The sequence below is a fragment of the Rhinoderma darwinii genome, chromosome 1 (genome assembly GCF_050947455.1).
Source record: "Rhinoderma darwinii isolate aRhiDar2 chromosome 1, aRhiDar2.hap1, whole genome shotgun sequence".
Taxonomy (NCBI): Eukaryota; Metazoa; Chordata; class Amphibia; order Anura; family Rhinodermatidae; genus Rhinoderma; species Rhinoderma darwinii.
Genome location: NC_134687.1, coordinates 155,430,372 through 155,451,110, shown reverse-complemented (window position 1 = coordinate 155,451,110; position 20,739 = coordinate 155,430,372). Strand labels below are relative to the sequence as shown.

At 39.9% G+C, this 20,739-nt stretch overlaps 2 protein-coding genes across 4 annotated transcripts; one reads left to right on the top strand and one right to left on the bottom strand.

Moving 5' to 3' along the window:
• Positions 1–2,111: 2,111 nt before the first annotated feature.
• LOC142755822 (uncharacterized) lies at positions 2,112–11,584 on the bottom strand. The gene is made up of 5 exons (XM_075860487.1): positions 11,188–11,584; positions 9,217–9,366; positions 4,907–5,035; positions 4,678–4,815; positions 2,112–2,664 (listed from the first exon to the last, which is right to left on the bottom strand). The coding sequence occupies exons 1-5, from the start codon at positions 11,188–11,190 to the stop codon at positions 2,575–2,577; spliced, it is 510 nt and encodes a 169-aa protein (XP_075716602.1). The 5' UTR covers positions 11,191–11,584; the 3' UTR covers positions 2,112–2,574.
• On the top strand, positions 11,198–15,514 carry BBS12 (Bardet-Biedl syndrome 12). 3 transcript variants are annotated; one of them, XM_075860484.1, is made up of 2 exons: positions 11,198–11,775; positions 13,436–15,514. In XM_075860484.1, exons 1-2 carry the CDS (start codon positions 11,746–11,748, stop codon positions 15,440–15,442), a joined length of 2,037 nt encoding a protein of 678 aa, XP_075716599.1. In that variant the 5' UTR covers positions 11,198–11,745; the 3' UTR covers positions 15,443–15,514. The 3 variants fall into 3 exon arrangements, with proteins under 3 accessions (XP_075716599.1, XP_075716600.1, XP_075716601.1); XM_075860485.1 differs by having other exon boundaries at positions 11,198–11,825; XM_075860486.1 differs by having other exon boundaries at positions 11,198–11,858.
• The last annotated feature ends 5,225 nt before the right edge of the window (positions 15,515–20,739 follow it).

Below are 20,739 nucleotides of genomic sequence, written 5' to 3'. Positions count from 1 at the left end.
ACTGCTTCTTTAACAAACACTTGATTTGAAAACTGCATTAACATTGACTACATTTAAAAGATATTCTCTTGTGTGTTTGTAGCTCTTCACCTATAGCAACACTCCAATAACAAAAGGGACCAAATAACGAGAGGACAGAATTTACATCACATCGATCTGTAAGATACACATGCCCATTTTTAATGGGCAAAAGACTGGGTGTGGTAGGCAGCAAGAGTCTTAATAGTATAGCCTCCCCTCTATGAACCCAGTTAATTTTTTCCATATAGGAACTACAGGCCTACAGCCAAGTGCTGCATCGTTCCAGAATCACGTCTCAGTAGCAGTGTTGTATAGTTCTTTCTATCTACCTATATATCTACACATAGAAGAAATCACAGAACTCCAGGAATAGTGAATAGAAGGGTTTATTCACCCATACTAATGTGACGTTTAAGCAGGTTTTTTTTTTTTGTTTTTTTTTAAAGATCTAAATATATACGTCCTCTTGCAGAAATACCACAATAGAAACACATGGTATTTTCTCATTGTTCTTAACCCCTTAATGACCAGCCTATTTTAGACGTTAATGACCAAGCAATTTTTTACATTTTTACCATCGTCGCATTCCAAGAGCTATAACTTTTTTATTTTTGCGTCGACATAGCTGTATAAGGTCTTGTTTTTTGCGGGACAAAGTTGTATTTTTTAATAGCACCATTTTGAGGTACATATTTATTGATTAACGAATAGAAAAAAAACAGAAATTTCGCCACTCTTTTTTGCGTCCTAAATCTACGCCGTTTACCGTGTGCTATAAATAACACAATAACTTTATTCAGCGGGTTGTTACGATTGCAACGATACCAAATTTTTATCGTTTTTGTATGTTTTACTACTTTTACACAGTAAAAACGCTTTTTTTTCAAAATTATTTGTTTTTGTGTCTCCATATTTGAAGAGCCGTAACGTTTTTATTTTTTCGCCGATGCAGTTGTATGAGGGCTTTTTTTTTGCGGGACAACTTGTAGTTTTTATTGGTACCATTTTGGAGTAGATGCGACTTTTTGATAACTTTATAATCACATTTTTTTAAAGTCAGGATTCACAGAAAACAGCAATTTTTCCATCTTTTTTTATTTAATTTTTTACGCCGTTCATCGTGCGGGTTAAATAATGTTATAGCTTTATAGTCGGGGTCGTTACGGACGCGGCGATACCAAATATGTGTAACTTTTTTACTTTATTTTGGTTTTTTAATACTAGAGCAGTTTGTAAGGGGGAAAAAGTGGGTTTTTCATAAAAAAAATTTAAAATTAACTTTATTAAACTTTTTTTTTTACTTTTTTACTAGTCCCACTAGGGGACTTTAATATGCGATTCTGCGATCGCTATTATAATACACTGCAACACTTCTGTATTGCAGTGTATTATGCCTGTCCGTTTAAAACGGACAGGCATCTGCTAGGTCATGCCTCCGGCATGATCTAGCAGGCATTCATTACAGGCAGACCTGGGGGCCTTTATTAGGCCCCCGGCTGCCATGGGAGACACTGCCACTCGGCGATCGTATCGCCGGGCGTCGGTGGGAGAGAGAGGGAGCTCCCTCCCTCTCTCCAAAACCACTCAGATGCGGTGCTCGCTATTGAGCACCGCATCTGAGGGGTTAAACGGGTGAGATCGATACTAATATCGATCTCACCCGGCAGAGCAGGGCCGCCCCCAGCCCTCAGCTGCCTCTGGCAGCTGAGAGCAGGGAGATTTGACAGCTCCCTGCTCTGTTTACTTATTCCGATGCCGCAACGTAAAAAGTCTATGGCATCGGAATAAGGCCCGTTAGTGACAGACGTAAAAAGACTATGGGCCGGTCACTAACGTGTTAATCTTGTTAACAGGGTTTTGATTTTTAAAAATTGCATGGATAGATATATATATATATATATATATATATATATATATATATAAATTGTCTCAAAGCACATGAGCTCCCCCTGGCGAGTGGTGTAGAGGTTACAAGAAACAGAAAAGAATGATGAAAAAACAAGAACACTTACATAGATAGATGAACTATTTTTTGCACTAAAGAAAACATTGTGCCAGAACACTGAAATTTAAGTAATCCAGAGCCAAACAACTTTAAAAAAATAGTTTTATTACAAAATATTCAATATACTACAGTGCACTTTAACAAACACAAAGCCAAGAGTAAAGAAAGAAGCATCAGCCGTTTATCCAATACAATGCAATAAACAGGTGCAAGGACATAATGGGGAAGAAAAAAAAAAGGAATAAGAAAGAAATGCCTATTAAAGAGAATAACCAATATAAATGCATATTAATAATGCAGCTTTGCTCACCTTTTACCGTGTAGATGTCAAAACGCAGCTAATATTTTAGTTTAGTTGTAAAGCCATGCTGTAAATAATGGCACATTTCAGAGGATCCATATAGAGGCTGGCATATAGAACAATACATACATCTTTGAAATAAACAGGTCCTGATGTTTAAGGACAGGTTATTCCAAATAGCTTTTTTTTTTGGTTTACTTTTCTGAATATCTTCACAGTGTTAACATGTTGTTTTTCTACAACCAACTTAGTAAAGGCTCGTCTTCCTCATGATCCTAAGAAATTCCTGTTCATTAATTTCCCCATCTCCATCACGATCGGCTTCGTCAATCATTTCCTAATTAAAACAAAATTGTGAAATTTGTGGAATATATGAAAAGAGGGTGTCAGTACTATACAGCCAAGGTGTATACAGCAAGACTTGGATTTAGCACATACACTTATAAATTTCAATATACATATGCACCACCATTCTTCTAACTTACCAGTATGATGTAATTTTACAGTCCCTGATTAAGAAAAAGATTATTAAAATGAACACTAAGCCTAAAAATGAATGATGGTGTTTAAACAGAAGTTAAACCTGCAGAGAATGTTTGTCAGTCTCTGCGTGTTTCCTAAACAAAGTCTCCGTAACCCACACCTATATCGAGAACAGGGTTCATCGGACCCCCATTTCTCCTGTACTTACAGCAGAGCAAAGCGTAACCTGACTGTAACCTGTCATTTACAGCGTGATCTCGCGAGATTACACTTGCTTTGCTGTAAGTACCACAGAAACGTTAACGAAGTGGCGGAATTGTGAATAGACATCCCGTCCTGGCTGGAAGGAATGTCTATTCATTGTCTAAACACTTCAGTAACGTTAATATGTCAGTATAAGACAGCACATAGCGAACAACGCAGTGTCACTATGCGCTGACTAAATGAATGGAGAGAAGTGCATGACGCTGATTGGTCAGCGTCATACACTTCTCTGTACAACGCCCACTTTGTCTAAAGTAAAAACACGCCCAGTTGGGCATTAAGAAACTAATTAGCATAAAGCTAAAATCGCTCCTAACGTTGTTAAAATAGATCGTTTTTCTAAATAAAAACCACTGCTGTCACCTACATTACAGCGCCCATCTCCTTATGTAGGAGACAGGCCACTTATAATGTGGTGGCAGAGCCTCTTTAAGGCACGGATACTGAATTTCCAATGCCAGCTTTCTTTTCTTTGAGTCAAGAGTTATTTGATGTTTTCTTTACATTTTGTACCACACAATTTTATTTTGCGGCATCACATACAGTTCTGTCAACTTTATCTTCATTCTTTTGCATGAAATACAATTTTGTGTTATAAAACAGCATCATCCAATGCAGATTTACATTTTAAGACACAAAATATCATTAAGTTCCACAGAATAACAAATAGCCCCACAGAATAGCACTTCTGTAGTTTTGTGCCACTATGGTGTAGGTCACACAATTTCTATGCCACTGATGCATATTATCTTTTAAAGTAGTGTATTTCTGTGCAACAAAATTATACCTGGTTTCACATTATTACATTTACACTTATTTTCTATTTACATTTGTTGTACAAAACGTACTGTGAACAAATGGTGCCCCACAGCTGTGTACCCACTCACAAACCGTGCCAGCTGACTGACTCAGTACAACCGCCATAAACGGGGATCTCAATGCATACATATTTATACAGCTGCCATTAAAGTCAATACAAATATATATGCACTTAGCTCCTCCTAGTTTGACTGGCAGCAGCCTTTTACGAGAGACTTACCTGCTCTGCCGAGAGTGCAGATCTTCTCTATTTGAGAGACTACCGGACAATTTGGGTGAGTAGACGAGTATGGCATGTACTATTGATTTATGCAGAAAAAAATTAAATACATTTTTTTTTATGATGACTGGCACACGTTAAAGGGGGTTTCCAGTGCGAAGAAATTAATGGACTTCCCCCAATATCTCATCGGACAGGGTCCGACTCCCGGCACCCCTGCCAGTCAGCTGTTCTGAAGGGGCCGCAGTGCTTGTACGAGCGTTGCTTCCCCTTCATTTCCTTTACTGCTCACATGGTGAATCGCCAACATACTTGTAGCAGCAGTTTACAGTATTACAGCCTTCTCCTATTTACTTCAATGGGAGAAGACTAATACTGTGAACCGCCGCTACAAGTGTGTAGGCGATTCACAGTGTGAGAGGTAAAGGAAATTAAGGGGAATCGGCTACACATCGGTCAGGGAGTTGGAACCTGAGAGATCTATGGCCTATCCTGAGGGTAGGCCATCGATTTCTTCGAACCGGAAAAAACTTTAAAAATCTTACATAAGGTGCCATAAAATACCTGTAATTCCTCATCTGTCAGGTTTTCACCCAATTCCTTGGCAACCCTCTTCAGGTTCTTAAAAGAAATCTTTCCTGTGCCGTCATCGTCAAATAACCGGAAGGCTTTCATAATTTCTTCTTTAGAGTCTTTCTCACTCTAGTAGTGAACATAAAGAAATGCAAAGTTGTACAAAGAAGTTGTGCAAAAAGATTATAAAATAACAAGAAAACATTCTACTTCTACTTACCATCTTATGTGTCATTAGAGATAAGAAATCCTCAAAATCAATGGTGCCTGAGCCATCTTTATCAATGTCAGCTATCATTTTTTTCATTTCTTCTTTCTTTGGCTCAAAACCTAAGGCACGCATAGCAACCTGTATGAAGAAAAATATGAATTTATCCAGAAAACTTCAGATACAGCCATTGCGCTAGTTCATTACATAAAACAGGAGGGATCATGTGGTAGATGGAAACTATCAGCAATTCAACTAATTAGGAAAAGGTATCAGACATCTGTGCAGAACTTATTCCTTCTCCCCTCTAAAGTATAGGCCCCTGAAAAAAAATAGCAGGAGGGCGAGCAGTCATCGAAGACAATGAAGAGAACTGCCTATATGTCAACAAGCACAAACAAGACACTGCTATTACATGAGCACATCAGGATGTATATGGACTAACACTTCTCTCCCCATGATTCCATCATGATTCTCTCTGAATGTATGTTAGAGAAAAATAATAATAATGGCCCTGTTCTATTTCAGATCCCAAACCAAAGGGTAAAAAACATATTTATTATTATTATAATACAACTAAAAAAACACTTCCCTATATTTAATAGTAGAAATAAATGTGTCTACCCCTTCTCTGCCTTCTTCAGTTCTACATCACTATGTAAACAATGTCTAAGAAAAAAGGCGGGGCTTTGATTGCCCTGTCTCTGGCTGGGAGGCAGCTTGCTGCAGCAGAAACCTTTACCATGCAGTGACCAAGCAAAGCAAATCTATCCCCTCTGAGATACGAAGCAGAAAATGTATACAATCAGATGAAGGACCCCAGTATTTTTGTAAGATCTGTACAAAGCGGTTTGTCAGAGGCATACATAATGTCTCCTTGGTTCTTAACCTGTGGTACATGTAACCCAGAGGGTACATGCCATGTTTTTAGGGGATGCTCACACTGTCCTCCTGCTGTGCTTTAAACATCCAGCACAGTGTATCAACATATTGCTGGGGGTACTTTAACAGAAGTTAAGTAGGGGGTACGTGGCTCCTAAACAAAATTGAGTGCTTAATTCATGGAAACTGAAGCTACAGTATGGCCGTCATAAGCGAATTGATGCTGGGGCTACACAAAGCTCAATAGTTAATAAAAAGTATATATCTTCTGTCTCAATTTACATAGTAAAACATTTCTTATGAAATACATACGTAAAACTAAACTCAAATAAAAAACAAACAAAGTGTAGACCAGATACATTAGGTAGATATATCCTGATAGTGTGGTTTAGATGCCCACCACCCGGGGTTAGAATAAACAGCCTACCGGTCTCAATGTGGGCAACCTATATAGATGACATCTTTGTTTTATGGACAGGATCAACTGATGAATTTAATGGATATGTAGAGACTTTAAATCTGAATACTGTTGGTTTGAAATTCACTTCCGAAACGCATCCCTGTACTCGTACTTTTTTGGATATCTTGATATCCAAAGAAGGAAATGATAAATTAAAAACAACCATCTATAGGAAGCCTACCTCCACCAACAGCCTCTTGAGGTGGGAAAGTTGTCATACAGTTCCTCTCGAGAGGAATACCCAAAGGACAATATCTGCGCCTTAGGAGAAATTGTTCAAGTATGAAAGATTTGACAAAAGGCTAAAGATTTGGAATCTAGATTTCTAGATAGAGGGTACCCACCAAAAATGTTAAGGGAGGCATATAATCACGCATGTACACAAAAAAAGAGACATTGCTTATCCCCAAGAAACGTGAGATTACAAATCCACTTATACGGTTAATAGGAACCTTTGATATGGCAGATAAAAAGGTTAAGGAGGTGTTGAGTAAACATTGGCGTATTCTCCAAATAGATAACAATATAAGGGAGGTAACCCCAAAGGCACAAATAACATATAGGAGGGGCAAAAGTATAGGCGACCGAGTTATACATAGTCATCTTATGACCCCAAAAAAACAGGGATATTGGCTAGGTAGGAAGATCAACGGTTGCTTCAGATGTGGACATTGCAAAGCATGTGGGTCTGTAAAAAATGAAAAAATGTTTGAGAGTGCATACACTGGCACTAATTACCCTGTAAAAGATTTTCTTAATTGCAGTTTGAGGAATATTATCTCTAAAATCACCTGTCCCTGAGATTATGTTGGGAAAACAACCAGAGAATGGAGAAAGAGAATACTTGAACATCTGGGCGATGTCATACACAAAAGGGACAAACCGGTGTCCCGTCATGTTCATTTGGAACATGGGGGAGACCCTAAGTGTTTAAAATTTACCGCCATCTAAACATTAAAACCATCAATCAGGGGAGGCAATATAGATAGGTTATTGCTACAAAAAGAATCCAGATTGATTTTTAGAATGAGGTCAACAGCGCCAGATGGTTTAAACGAACAGTTGGATTACACATGTTTAATTTGAAACGTAACCGAATACTAAAATATCCTATTTCTTGCATGATTTAGTCATAGTTCTATTTACATAGACATAATTTTATAAATGGTCTATTATTGCCTTTAAATGTCCTAAACAGGATACATTTAGTATTACAATTTTTGTAGGAGTTAAAAATTTAAATCCTATATAAAAAAAAAAAAAACAGTGCTCTAATGAAATCAAATTCAGTGTAGGATGGAGGAGAAGGAGGCTACAAATGTTGATATGACCTCTCTATCATCCTCCATTATTTACACTTGCCCCCCTCTCGTGCATCGCCTTTATATGCACCCTGAGTACCTCATTAAAGGTTGGGCTTGTCCTGACATTGTATATACCAGCTACGGACAACAGTGCAGAGGCAGTATTTAGTGGCACTGCTATGCTGGACGAACGAGCAAGGAAAAAGCCAAGACCAATGATTGGCCATTGCGTCACTAGGGGCGGTCATGTCCGTTACCTAGGGAACATGTATCCACAACACGGGCACTTGAGTAAGTGCCGTCGGCTGTGGATCCATCTTCCACACGTCTTTGGCTTCGAGAGAGGGAGGTCTCGAATGCATCTCAGGGCGATGTATGAAGGCGATGGTTCCAGGTAAGGTGGGTGTGTACAGAACCGTTATAAAAATAGGGGAAGTGTTACAAAAAGTTCGCTCACCACATATCCACTGCGTTTCTATTGCGTTTTGTTGTGAATAAATCCAAGTGCTGCAGGTGCTCGTAGATATTCCCAAACTGGCCCTGTGTCGACAGCAGGTAATCAAGGCAATAGTGGTGTATAGTGAAGGTATATCCAGCACTCAAAGTAAAAGTTCTAAGGTTTATTTGGTCATATTTAAAACAAGGAAGTTAAAAAAAAAAAATCCCGGGACCACGCTTATGCGTTTCAGACCAGTGGGGTCCTTAATTAACTGGTCTGAAATGCGTAAGTGTGGTCCCGGGATTTTTTGTTTTAACTTCCTTGTTTTAAATATGACCAAATAAACCTTATAACTTTTACTTTGAGTGCTGGATATACCTTCACTATACACCACTATCGTACAGCACCGTTATGTTTGCATCGGTGGATGACACACCGGGAGGTCAGCGAATCACCGCCTTCCTAGCTGCGCACACCCATTAAGTCATGGATGTGCTTCAGCTGGAAGGGTGGGCAGAGTAACTGGGTTTAAAAGGACAGGGATTTCTCCTGTTACTGACGTCAGACGCCGGAAACAGGCGCCAGCCAGTGCAACAGCATTGGCTATTGTGATCACTTGCCAATGCAAGTCTCCTTTTTTCACAATGAAAACGACAGCCACAAGTAACCTTTGCCAGCACTAATGAATTTTTTGACAAAGCTGGCTTTGACTTATCTCCCCTGAGGAATCGCCCGGTCACGAGGAAACGCGTCGGGAGGAATTATTGGCGGAGTCCCCCTGATCCTTTATAGAGTACCGTGCATCTGAATGGGTTATGAGGGCAGTGACCCTCAAAAATCTATGGTCAAAAATAGCCAACAATATGAGGATCTTGTATGTGAATCCCTCTCTCTGAAATAATTGAGAATATTTATATGACCCACAATTGGGTGTATGGTGCTGCCTATCTTTTAAGCAAAGAAGTACAATACCTTTAAGCCGCACCAGGTATATGAGAGTGTAAAAAGGAATAACATTTCATAAGCTGCACCAGGCATATGATTGATGATGGTACATATATTAAAACATTTGGTATGTTTGTATTTTGAATTTTAAAAGAAATACTAGTAAAAGTTATATTTTATATTTGAAACTCCGGATCTCTTTTTTTCCCAGATACATTAGGTATGAAGGCTCTCTCCATATGGGCTTACACTTATTTTAGGTTTCAGGAAAATAAATGTTATCAGAACCCACCTTCAGTTCCTTGACATCAATAGTACCAGACCCATCTGTGTCAAACAAATCAAACGCTTCTCGGATCTCTTGCTTTTGTTCTTCCGTTAATTCAGGTTTTGCTCCAATTTTCTTACGTTGGGCAAGACCAGGTTTTCTCACTACAGATGCCTAATAAGGGACATAAAAAGGTGAATTTTGTTATGTTAACATTGGCCAACATATCTACAATATGTTTTTGGAAAAAAAAAAATGGCACAAAGTTCCAGAGATGAATATAAAAACGCAATGATTAAATGAAGTAGCGCAAGGCCCCATAAACGGTCTTTTCAGGACTCCCAATATATGCTGTACAACAACCCAGTGAGGGGTACAAGATATTAATTGTGATTTTCTGATTGAGATAAAATGAAAAGAATTGTAAAAACTGCTTCTATACACAATCCAATATGATACAATTCACTATTCAAACTGCGTGTGGCGAGTTTATCGCAAAATATGAAAGATGAGGATCAGGTATAGAGAGATAAAGCAAAAGGTGGTCGTGTAGGCTCAGCAGAAAGACGTAGAGCTCGGACAAGATTCAGCCTTCTAAACCAAAAGTTAACAAATATTTCTACTCAAAACTCTACACACATCTAACTCATAGAACATATAAAGGAAGAAGGCCTAGAAAGACAGGCCATGGCTCCCTGATCTACAGCAACAAGGTGGTAGTATAAAGCCATTACCGTCATGCCAGGCTGCAGTCCGAAAACAGGATATGCTGGCCGTATTGGTGGCACAAACAAACGTGGCGGAGGCACTGGATTAGAAGTATTAAGCAGCGATGAGGAGGATCCCATACTGATTCACAAGTGACTATCCTATGCTGCATGAGAGGACTATGGAAACAGTGTGCTTGTTACCCTCATCCCCTGAGGATTGGATCATAACGGTAACATCAGTCATTGGTGCTGGTGTCTGCCGAGAGCAAATTACCCCATGACCTGTCAACAATACTGACATGTCGGTTTTAGTAAATACTTATATTCCAATAAAATAAAAATTAGAACTCTAAGATACCATTCCTCTGTTATTCCTCTTGCAAACTTATGAATAAACTGGGTGTTACCATTTCCAATGTTAAAGGGGACTTTCCCTACATAATCTGAGATTCTGAGCACTGATTGGACAGTGTCAGTCTGTGTGGGGACACACCCCTAACTAATAAACATCCAGTTGTCAATTTCTTCATAATTTGTAGGAGGAATAACAGAGGAATGCCACAGTTCAGAGTTCCAAGAAAAAAAAAATGCTCCAGAATCTTTATTTTATGAGGAATACAAGTATTTACTAAAACAGATATGTCAGGAGACGTGACAGTTTCTATTTATTATTATAGAATATTACTTATTTTACTGTTAGGGGATGACATGAGAACATAGTATGTGTTCTATCACAGCCAATCATCTGTTGTGCTTTATACTAGGATAGTGGTAGTAAAAATTGGAGATTGATAGATTTTAATTACAGGATGGTACCTCAATACAAGAGTGATATCATATGTGGTTGCATTGACATCTCCTTTTCGGATGACGGACAGCAAGCAAAAATCATGACAATTCTGAAATCTATTAATCGGATATGCCCAGACCCCATTCCCAGGGGAGAGATAGCGCTGCACCGGTGGTCACCTCCATAATGGTGAGTGGAAGATACAGCGGGTGATATCAACAGTTTCTACATCGTCATTCCCCATTATGGATAGTTGAGTCTATTGGACGTGCCCCAAATGGTTGAATGGTGGGCGTCTGAGCCGTGGACCACCTCCGATCAGGGACCACGGCACCACCAGTATGGCATGAATGTCTCCCTGCCGCTGTGTGCCACCACTATACACTATATCTGATGTGCAGGCTTCTTTGTACAATGCAGTAAGATCTATGCAATGATTAGATATGAGCACCTGGATCTGCAGATACGACCACGGTATACAATATTACAACGTACCATTTCCTGGAAAGCTGCTGGTGTGACGCTGTATAAGCCGGGAGCAGACGCCAGGCTCAAACCTCCTTGCAGAGCGCGTCTGTTACTGGGTTACGGATTTCCAGACAACACACTGCCCCCTGGGAGACGCCCAGTCCCTTGCGTTTATGCCTAGAAGAAGCCGCCTACAGTCACACAAGTGTCAGTGCAACGCAATAACCGGCGCCCGCGATGCCCGCCATTCAAACAAAACGTTGGTGAAACAGACGCTAATTAGAACGTTTCCATGACAACGCTCCGCCCTCTTCATTGCAGAAACCCCTTTCGTCGATATGATAGGGTGGTGCTACATGGCCGCTCCCCCATTTCACTGTGGGGAGGCTCAGACACTCGCCATGAGGAAAGCTATGCGCTTGCGCGCTGTTGAAAGAGCTGCGACCCCCCCCCCCATAGAGGTTTACCACAGTTTTTGGATGGGAGGTGACTATTAAAATCACTTCCGGGTCATTAATGGTATTTGGCAGCGACAACCAGTCCGGACTGTTTCTTATTTGAGTCTTGCGCGGAACCCGGAAACAAATGCTGTGCCATTGTTCTCATGACAACGGGGTAAACGCTCCTGTGCAAGAGACGGCTGTACTGATAAGTGGGGTGATCGGGTGAGAGTGCCGGACATCACAGTATGGAGGGGTGTATGTTATACAAACATGAAATATCTCTGTGTAATTGTATAAGGAACATTGAGTTTTTTCAGGCAGAAAAAATCTGCCTTGAAATTCCTTTTACCAGTGTTTCAACTGTTTTGTTTTCCGCATTTATTTATTTTTTGTGTCGTTTTTTAGCCACAGCAGTTGAATCTAATGCAAGGACCGCGGGCAATAAAACGCTCCGACACGAGCGCCACAGGTTCTTTTCTGCTTCCCATTGATTTCAATGGGAGGTCAGAGGCGGAAACCATGCAAACAAAAAGCATGACGTGCTCTCCCGGCCACTTGATTACTTGTGGAGTTACTGAAACAGCGTAACTCGCGGAGCTACACTATATCCGTAACTTCCATAGAACTGAACAGTAGTTACGGAAACAGCGTATCTCGCATGCTACGCTGCTTCCGTAACTGCCATTCACTACTATGGGAGTTAGGGAAACAGTGAAGCACAATGTAAAAAATAAAATAATGTGGTATCGCTGTGTCCGGAAAAGTCCGATCTATTACAATATATCATTATTTAACTCTCACGGTGAGTTTAAAAATTTAAAACCTCAAAATAGTTTTTTGGTCACCTTAGTGCTTAAAATATGAAATAAAAAAAAAAGTGATCAAAAAAATCGTGTGTACCAAAAAATGGTGCCAATAAAACTACAGCTGGTGCCGCAAAAAGTAAGCCCTCACACCGCTCAATCGATGAAAAAAAGATAAAAGAAAATTTGGCTGTGATGAAACAGAATAAATTATTTTTTAACAAATAATTTTTTTCCTATTCTCTTGTCTAAAACCTGGGTGCGTCTTATAGTCCGAAAAATACGGTAACTATTTTGTGTGGTATTACGATCTATTTTACAAGCAGATACATTTATATTTAGAAAAATGCTAATTTTTGCAAATTTTCCCTAAATTTTGGTGTTTTTCACAAATAAATATTGAATTTATCGACCAATTTTTTTCACTAACATAAAGTACAATATGTCACGAGAAAACCATCTCAGAATCGCTTGGATAGGTAAAAGCATTCACAAAGTTATTACCACATAAATGAACACATATCAGATTTGAAAAAAATCAGCTGTGTCCTAAAGGGGTATTCCGGTTACAATAAGTTACCACCTATCCGTAGGGTAAAGGGGTAACTTGCTGATCGGTGGGTGTCCGACAGCTTGGACCCCCACCGTTTACGAGAAAGGGGTCCTGAACCCCTCGTTTGAACGGAGCAGCAAGTCGCTCATGCGCACTGCTGCTCCATTCATTCTCTATGGCAGCGCTGGAAATAGCCGAACGCTGTACTCGGCTATCCCCGGCGCTCCCATAGAGAATGAATGGAGCGGCAGTGCGCCTGAGAGACCTGCCGCTGGGTTCAAACGAGAGTTTCGGGACCCCCATTTTCGTAAAAGGTGGGGTCCCAGCTGTCGGACATCTGCCGATCAGCAAGTTACCCCTTACCCTACGGAGAGGGGGTAACGTTGTAACCGGAATACCCCTTTAAGTAAACTTTGGAGAGTCTTATTTACAGCTAGATATGACCAACAGAATAAATGCATTCTGTTTAACCTTAGGAACTTGTTGAGAATACCATGATGGCGGCTATGAAGTTAAGAGGCCACTTGGGACTGATTGAATTATCCAACATATCATCTTCAGTGAAGACCTTCCTGGGACCACGAAAATCATACAAGTTTATTTATGATCAAGATACTCAAGAAAGCACTTTAACTTGCTCGTCGTTTAGACTTCTGGAAAGTCTCGACTTATCCAGCGCAGTTGGACAACTCTTTAATGAAACAATTCAAGCCCATCATAAAGCTTATAAAACGGGTACAACAACTCTGTTCTTCCTTGTTGGAGAATGGAGCAAATCTGTTCTGGAATGTCTACACCACGGAGTTCCCGTTTCGATGATTGTCTCCGTGATGTTGGAAGGTCTGAATTCATGTATTGAAAGCATTGAGGCTTTACACATACCACTTTATAATGTACTTATTACAAAGCAGAACTCAAGTCACTGGACAGTAGCAGATGGAAGGAGTTCTAGTTCTAATAATGAAAATCATTGCTTCGATTCTTCTAGAGGTGGAAAATTTGGCTTGGAACACATTCCGAAAACCATAAAGCACATAGGAATTACTCCTAGTAACGTTAACTTACATAGTCAACAAAGACAAATGAGAAAACTGTCTCATAGTAGATACTTCTCAATCCCCAAAATAAGCAGTTTACAGAATCGTTCATCACAAAGCAGTAGCCACAGTTTAGAAGACCTGACAAAGTCTTTGAGTCATGGGACTTGGGAGGCAATGGATCTTTTGGAGAAGGCTGCTACTCTTCTGTTTGAAAACAATCAGGAAATATCTGTAACCAAAGATCACTTTCAGGCTTCCTGTCTACATATTTGCTGTTTAAGAGGTCTGCCGGGAGTGAACTCAAGTGCTACCATTGGATATGTGACTTTAGTTAAGTCAGAGTATGCTACCGTTGTCAAAAACTTAGAGGGCAAACCTTTGAAAGTTCTTCTTTTGGATGGAGAACTGACAGAAAAGTATAGACATCTTGGCTTTAATAGGGCAACAAATTTAAAATTGGTATCTGAGTTTGCGAACAATGAAAGAAGAACATCTGAAGACTCATGGATAAGTACAGCATGTCGGAAAATAGTTCAAGCCAATATAAATGTCATTTTAGTGAGGGGTGACGCCTGTCCACAGCTTGTAATGCATTGCATTCACAGAAATATTCTTATTATTACTCATGTAAAGCCGAACGTTCTCCAGGCATTTAGTGATTGCACAAACGCAGAATCGGTTGCCTATCTCGCACAGATAAGTCACCGTAGCCTAGCCTTAGAGGTGTATGCCGCGATATGTACACAATGGGGTTCAGAATCAAGCCAAACTATTGCTATGAGTCTCCGTGCACACAAGATAAATTTAGTCACCGTAATGCTAAGCTGCAGGTTGGTGCCCAAAATGCAGGTGATGGAAGATCAATTTTGGACCTGCTCTTTTAAACTACATAACGCTCTTCTTGACCAAAAAGTGTTTCCTGGCGGTGGAGCAGTTGAACTTTTCTGTCTTCATCATCTCAGAAAACTTGAGAAGTTGCTAGTACCTGTTAGCTCAGTCCAGAGAGGACCACCATTCTACATGTCATCATGGTTGTCCACCACTGCCGTCCATTACAAAGCTTCTGTCTATAAGTTCCTTGCCAAAGGCTGGATTAAATATATTTCTACTCTTCTTTTTAACATGGGTGAAAATTCCTCAGAATTAGAGGCTATGACTTTTATACAGAATGAACTCAAAAACATTGATGCTTGCTCTTCTCCTTCTTCATACATATTTAATGATTACTCCAAAAATGTTGTATTGGCCGATGACTTAGGACTTCCCATGGAACATAGACAGGCAGTGGTGTATGATAATGTTGTTGCAAAAGTTGAGGCATGGCGTAGTGCTCTGCATCTAGTTCTCACAGTACTTCAGTCCGATGCCGAGATTATTACAGGTTCTGCCACACAAAAACCGATAACGGAAGGATCTGTAAGTGGCGAATATGTGTTTCTCTGATTTTCCTAATGTTTATGTTGTGGTAGACAAAAGGTAAGATACAACCATGTATGCATTTTTTTAATTTACATTTTTAACAGATTAAATAATTTACATGAAATTGCCGATATCCTGTGCATTCTTTAGGAAAAGTGAGTACAGTATATGTAGTGTTATTTAAAAGCGTTGTACTCTGCTGTTTTCGTCATTCCCATAGAGTCTAAATGCGCCGGCAGCAGAGCGCGTGCTCGACCGCTGCTCCATTCAATTTCCTCCTTACTGCGACAGGAACAGGGTGTTTGGAACCCCCCGTTCTCCCGATCGGTGGGGGTCACGGTGATCAGACAATGATCACCTATCCTGGGAATAGGTGATATTTGTGGATTATGGAAATACCCATTTAACTTTGACAGTTTATTTTGCAAACAAAGGATAACTAAAACTTCACGGTTGATGGCAGAGATTAACATACAGTCCTTACTTCAAGTTTTACACCACACTAATGAAAAGATGGGTTTCTCTCACTCGGACGACAAAGTATTTTGACCAGTGTCCAACAACACGTGAGTCCTTGTTCCTCTAAGGAGCGTCTAGCACATAGCAGCGCACACACACCTGAATAACTCTACCTATCTAAATAGAGCAACCTAGATGGGATGTACCTGCCTTCAACTATTAACCCCCTTCAGGGCCCGGCCATGCTTAATTTGTATTCACTCTCCGTACCCGTTCATGAGGGTGTACGTACAATGGAAACAGACCATGCAGGAGACTCTATAGAGTAAATCTGCTTTATTAGTAAACAAGAGGGTGGGGAGTGGGTTATGAAAATAGTGTGAAGTTGGTCCAGGGAGGCAAAACCTGGCACCATAATGGATGGGTCCAGTTTTATCTTTGCTATGAGATGCTCTCTCTTGTATGTAGTCCACAGCCCATGCACGTTTATCACCATGGCCACGGGACGTGTCCTCAGGGAGTCACTACTGTATTTTTAAAAGTTTATTCCTGGATAAAAAAAGGAATAAACATTCGCTAAAAACTATATGGTGTCCCCTGTTTGTGCTGAATATGATATATATAGTTCACATGTATATAGGTGATTATCATTTTCAATGAAATGTATGTAGTTCTTAAATCACAGCATGGTGAGGAAGCTAAGGAATCGCAGCTGTTAGAATTGCTACCCAGCCCATTCCCCTGCAACACCCTGTCTGCCTGGTGGGGGGCATGTTGGGGAATCGCAATCCACTGCGCAGCTCCATCTACCCAGAGGGGCAGCCGAAAAGTTAGTCCGCAGCTGTGGCGTAGATTTGCAAGGGTGATGCCACAGCCCTCTGCTCTGCACTGTGTGCGGCTCAGCCGCAGGATCAAGGCCGGCTGCAGCAAATAATGTCATAGCTTGGAGACCTAAATGGGGAAGTCTTCGCTTTATGCTTAGCCCTGGTGGTGAGTATCATGGCGTTTTTCTTGTTGTTTCTTTAGGTTCCTTGTGTTTTCATCCGGCTTTGCCTTGATTCCACTTCATCTGATGATACGTGCACCGACCTCTGGCCTGACTCTGACTTTGCTAAATTCTGTTAACAACCCAGTAACCTCAGGATCACAGTGTTGTTTATACTCTCCCTCTGCAGCCCGACCATCTTTTAATCATCCTAGGGCCCACGACCTGGGAATGCTACCGACAAAGTCCATACCTTCTTGCGAAGGGTTAAGGGTGAAGAACGTGGGATTCTTTAGACTCTGCATGCAAGGTTAGCCTGCGCCAACTCAATAATGGTCTGTCATTTATTTTCCTTGCCTGCTGCCAAACTTCTCCAGCACAGCTCCATTTTTGACAAGTTCATTAATTTACTAAATATAGGCATGGCGTTTTTGGGCATATGAAATGGGATTGTTTTAGTGGGGCAAACACTTTTAAAGGCTATGAACAACTTTTTGAGGACTTTTTTATTTAAATAAATCTGTAGTGTGATTATTGTAACTTCTTAATTAGTTTTTATTAAAAATTAGTTTTACTTTTGGAGATACAGCTGTTCTGTATGCTCAATACAGAACAGCTGTATAGTTCATTTTACACTGAATCAGTCAGTCCCGCGGACCTGTCGGGATCCACCTGTAATAGATCACATCTAAGTTATGAACTTCGATGTGGATCCTGCGGGTGGATCCTGCGAGACTGATGGATTCAGTGAATAGCGAGCGATACAGCTGTTCTGTATAGCGAATACAGAACAGCTATATCTCAAAAAGTAAAACGAGTTTTTAATAAAAACTAATTAAGAAGTTACACTAATCATACTGACTGACCTAATTATTTAAAAAAAAAAAAAAGCCCTCAAAGTTGTACATAGTCTTTTTAAATGAGTTTTCTTATCAAGACAGCCCCTTCTCTAAAATCAGCTGCCCCAGTGACCAGCTGATTACCGCTGGTCTGGTTCTTCAATCCCAGAAATTAGCCGTCATCACTAGGGAAAGATTTGTCCATGTGCCCCAATAACCATTTAGGTAGGGGTTGACTTGAGGAGACCACTCCTTAAACTCTATGGCTTTGTGAATGGAAGCCAGGGGTTCAGAGCTCACAATCATTAAAAAAGGAGCTTGATTCCTGAAATTACGCTCTGTTCACACGCAGTGCTATTTTTCCCATCAAAATTACAGGGGTCCGTCGGGCGCCTGTGCTATTTTTCTAATTATGGATCCGTCACTGCGCCGTGGTTTCTGTTATCTGTACTGAGCACATTAACACATTGTTAGGGACCCATTTAGTTAGAAAAAAACAACAAAAACGCTTGATGTGTTCTGCCACTAGATGGCACACCACTCTGTTTACATATACCTATCTACTACAGTGTTTTATACCTCATTTGTGCTGCATTTTCAGCACCTCTATTTTTACATTATAAACCGAGCACATAGTTTGTTTCTCTAAAAACACTTGTGACATTTTTGTAAAATCCTATTAGTGTCATGTTTCAAAAGTGTTTTCTCAATTAAACATTTTATCTTCTTACTGCCAAAGCAAGATCTAGCATACTAAGAAAGCAGGATGTAAAATAGCACATGTTGATCTGTCTTTATAGCAGTGATGGCCACAAACCACAGTCTACAAAAGCAACTTTTTTTTTTGTTTTTTTTTTCTTGGGAACTCCTTGAATAATCATAAGCACAAAAAACAAACTGCAGATATAATAAAGTGGATTTTGGTATTCTTCTAAACTCATGATTTTAGTAAGAGAGTTGTAATTATATTAACCACTGTACCTTATCCCCTATTTTAGGCCTTAATGACCAAGCTAGTTTTTACGCTTTTCCATTGCCTCATTCAAAAAGCTATAATTTTTTATTTTTGCGTCTACATAGCTGTATAAGCTCTTGTTTTTTGCGGGACACGTTTTACGTTTTAATAGCACCTTTTTGTACATATAACTTATTTATGCCGTTTTCCATGTGGTATAAATGACATAACTTAATTGCGATGATACCAAATAATTTTTGAGTTTTCTTATGTTTTACCACTTTTACACCATAAAAACACTTTTTTTTTTTTTTTTTTTTTTCAAAATGTATTTTGTTTTTGTGTCTCCATATTTGAAGAGCCATAACTCCTTTTTATTTTACATTTTTCTGCCGATGCAGTAGTATGAGGTTTTTTTTTTCGTGACAACTTTTATTGGTACGATTTTGGAGGACATGGGACTTTTTGATCACATTTTGTCAATTTTTTTTTTTTTTAGGCAGGATGCACAGAAAACAGCAATTCCTGCATTGTTTTTATTTAATTTTTTACAGCATTTGCCGAGCGGGTTAAATAATGTAATGGCTTTATATTTGGGGTCATTACGGATGCGGCAATATCAAATATGTGTAACTTTTTATTTTTTTCATAATAAAGCATTATGTAAGGATAAAAGGGGGTTTTTCATATTTTTTTTTATTTTGGGTATTTATTTATTATAAACTTCTTTTTTTTTATTATATCCGACCGCTTTTTATAATACACCGCAATACTTTTGTATTGCAGTGTTTTACTGCCTGTCCGTGTAAAATGGACAGGCATCTGCTAGGCCATGCCTCTGGCATTAACTAGAGGCAGACCTGGAAGCCTTTATTAGGCCCTCGGCTGCGATAGACACCGACACCTTGCAATCTTTTTAGCAGGGTGCCGCTGGGGTGAGAGGGAGCCCCCTTCCTCCAAAACCACACAGATGCGGCGCTCGCTATTGAGGGGTTAAACGAGCGGGATCGATACTGATATCGTTCTCGCCCGTTCCAGCAGATCTGCTCCCTGCCCAGCAGGGAGATTTAACTGCTCCTCGCTTTGTTTACTTATTCCGATGCAGTGCCGTAAAGAGGCTACTGCATCGGAATAAAGCCCGTTTGTGGCTGCCGTAAAAACACTAATGGGCGGTCACAAATGAGTTAAAGGGGTTGTCCTCAAACCCCTTCTCAGAAGACAACCCTACAGTGATCAGCTGATTGCTGTGAGTTCAGCTGCTCAAACACCATAGCTTGGCTGTTATCCCTGGGAAAAGCCACTCATATAAATATATGGGCTACCATGTAATTAACTGTCATGTCAAGTCCTCCACTGTAGGAGCCACTCTGGCTAATCGAATCGGGTTACTTAATTGGCTTCAATGATAAAACAGAATTTCTGAAATTATTTTAACCCTTTAGGCATTTCACAGGAAATAAAGCAAAGTAGAGGTGAAATTTACAAATTTCAATATTTTTTTTTACGAAATTCATTTGTAATACAGTTTTTTCTGTAACACAGAAGGTTTTACCAGAGAAACGCAACTCAATATTTATTGCCCAGATTCTGCAATTTTTAGAAATATCCCACATGTAGCCCTAGTGCGGTAATGGACGGAAACACAGGCCTCAGAAGAAAAGGAGCACCTGGTGGATTTTGGGGCCTCTATTTTATTAGAATATATTTTAGGCACTATGTCAGGTTTGAAGAGGTCTTGTGGTGCCAAAACAGTGGAAACCCCGCAAAAGTGACCCCACCCCATTTTGGAAACTACACCCCTCAAGGAATTTTTCAAGAGGTATAGTTATCATTTTTAGCCCACAGGTTTTTTGCTAAATTTATTGGAACTGGTCTGTGAAAATGAAAATCTACTTTTTTTCTGAAAAAACATACAATGTTTTAGTTTTTACAAGGAATAAAGGATAAAAAGCACCCCAACATTTGTAAAGCAATGCCTCCCGATTACGGCAATACCCCATATGTGGTAATAAACTGCTGATTTTTTTGATCACTTTGTATTTCATTTTTTTGGCAAGCAAGGTGACCAAAAACCTGCAATTCT

What these genes read in the sequence shown, in the direction of transcription:
- BBS12 (XM_075860484.1), top strand. Translation starts at nt 11,746, where the DNA reads ATGCTGTGCCATTGTTCTCATGACAACGGG. An exon ending in ATTGTTCTCATGACAACGGG is followed by an intron (nt 11,776 to 13,435) that starts GTAAACGCTCCT and finishes GTTTAACCTTAG; the next exon opens with GAACTTGTTGAGAATACCAT.
- LOC142755822 (XM_075860487.1), bottom strand. An exon ending in TTGATGTCAAGGAACTGAAG is followed by an intron (nt 5,036 to 9,216) that starts GTGGGTTCTGAT and finishes TTCTTCATACAG; the next exon opens with GTTGCTATGCGTGCCTTAGG. An exon ending in CTCTAATGACACATAAGATG is followed by an intron (nt 4,816 to 4,906) that starts GTAAGTAGAAGT and finishes GTTCACTACTAG; the next exon opens with AGTGAGAAAGACTCTAAAGA.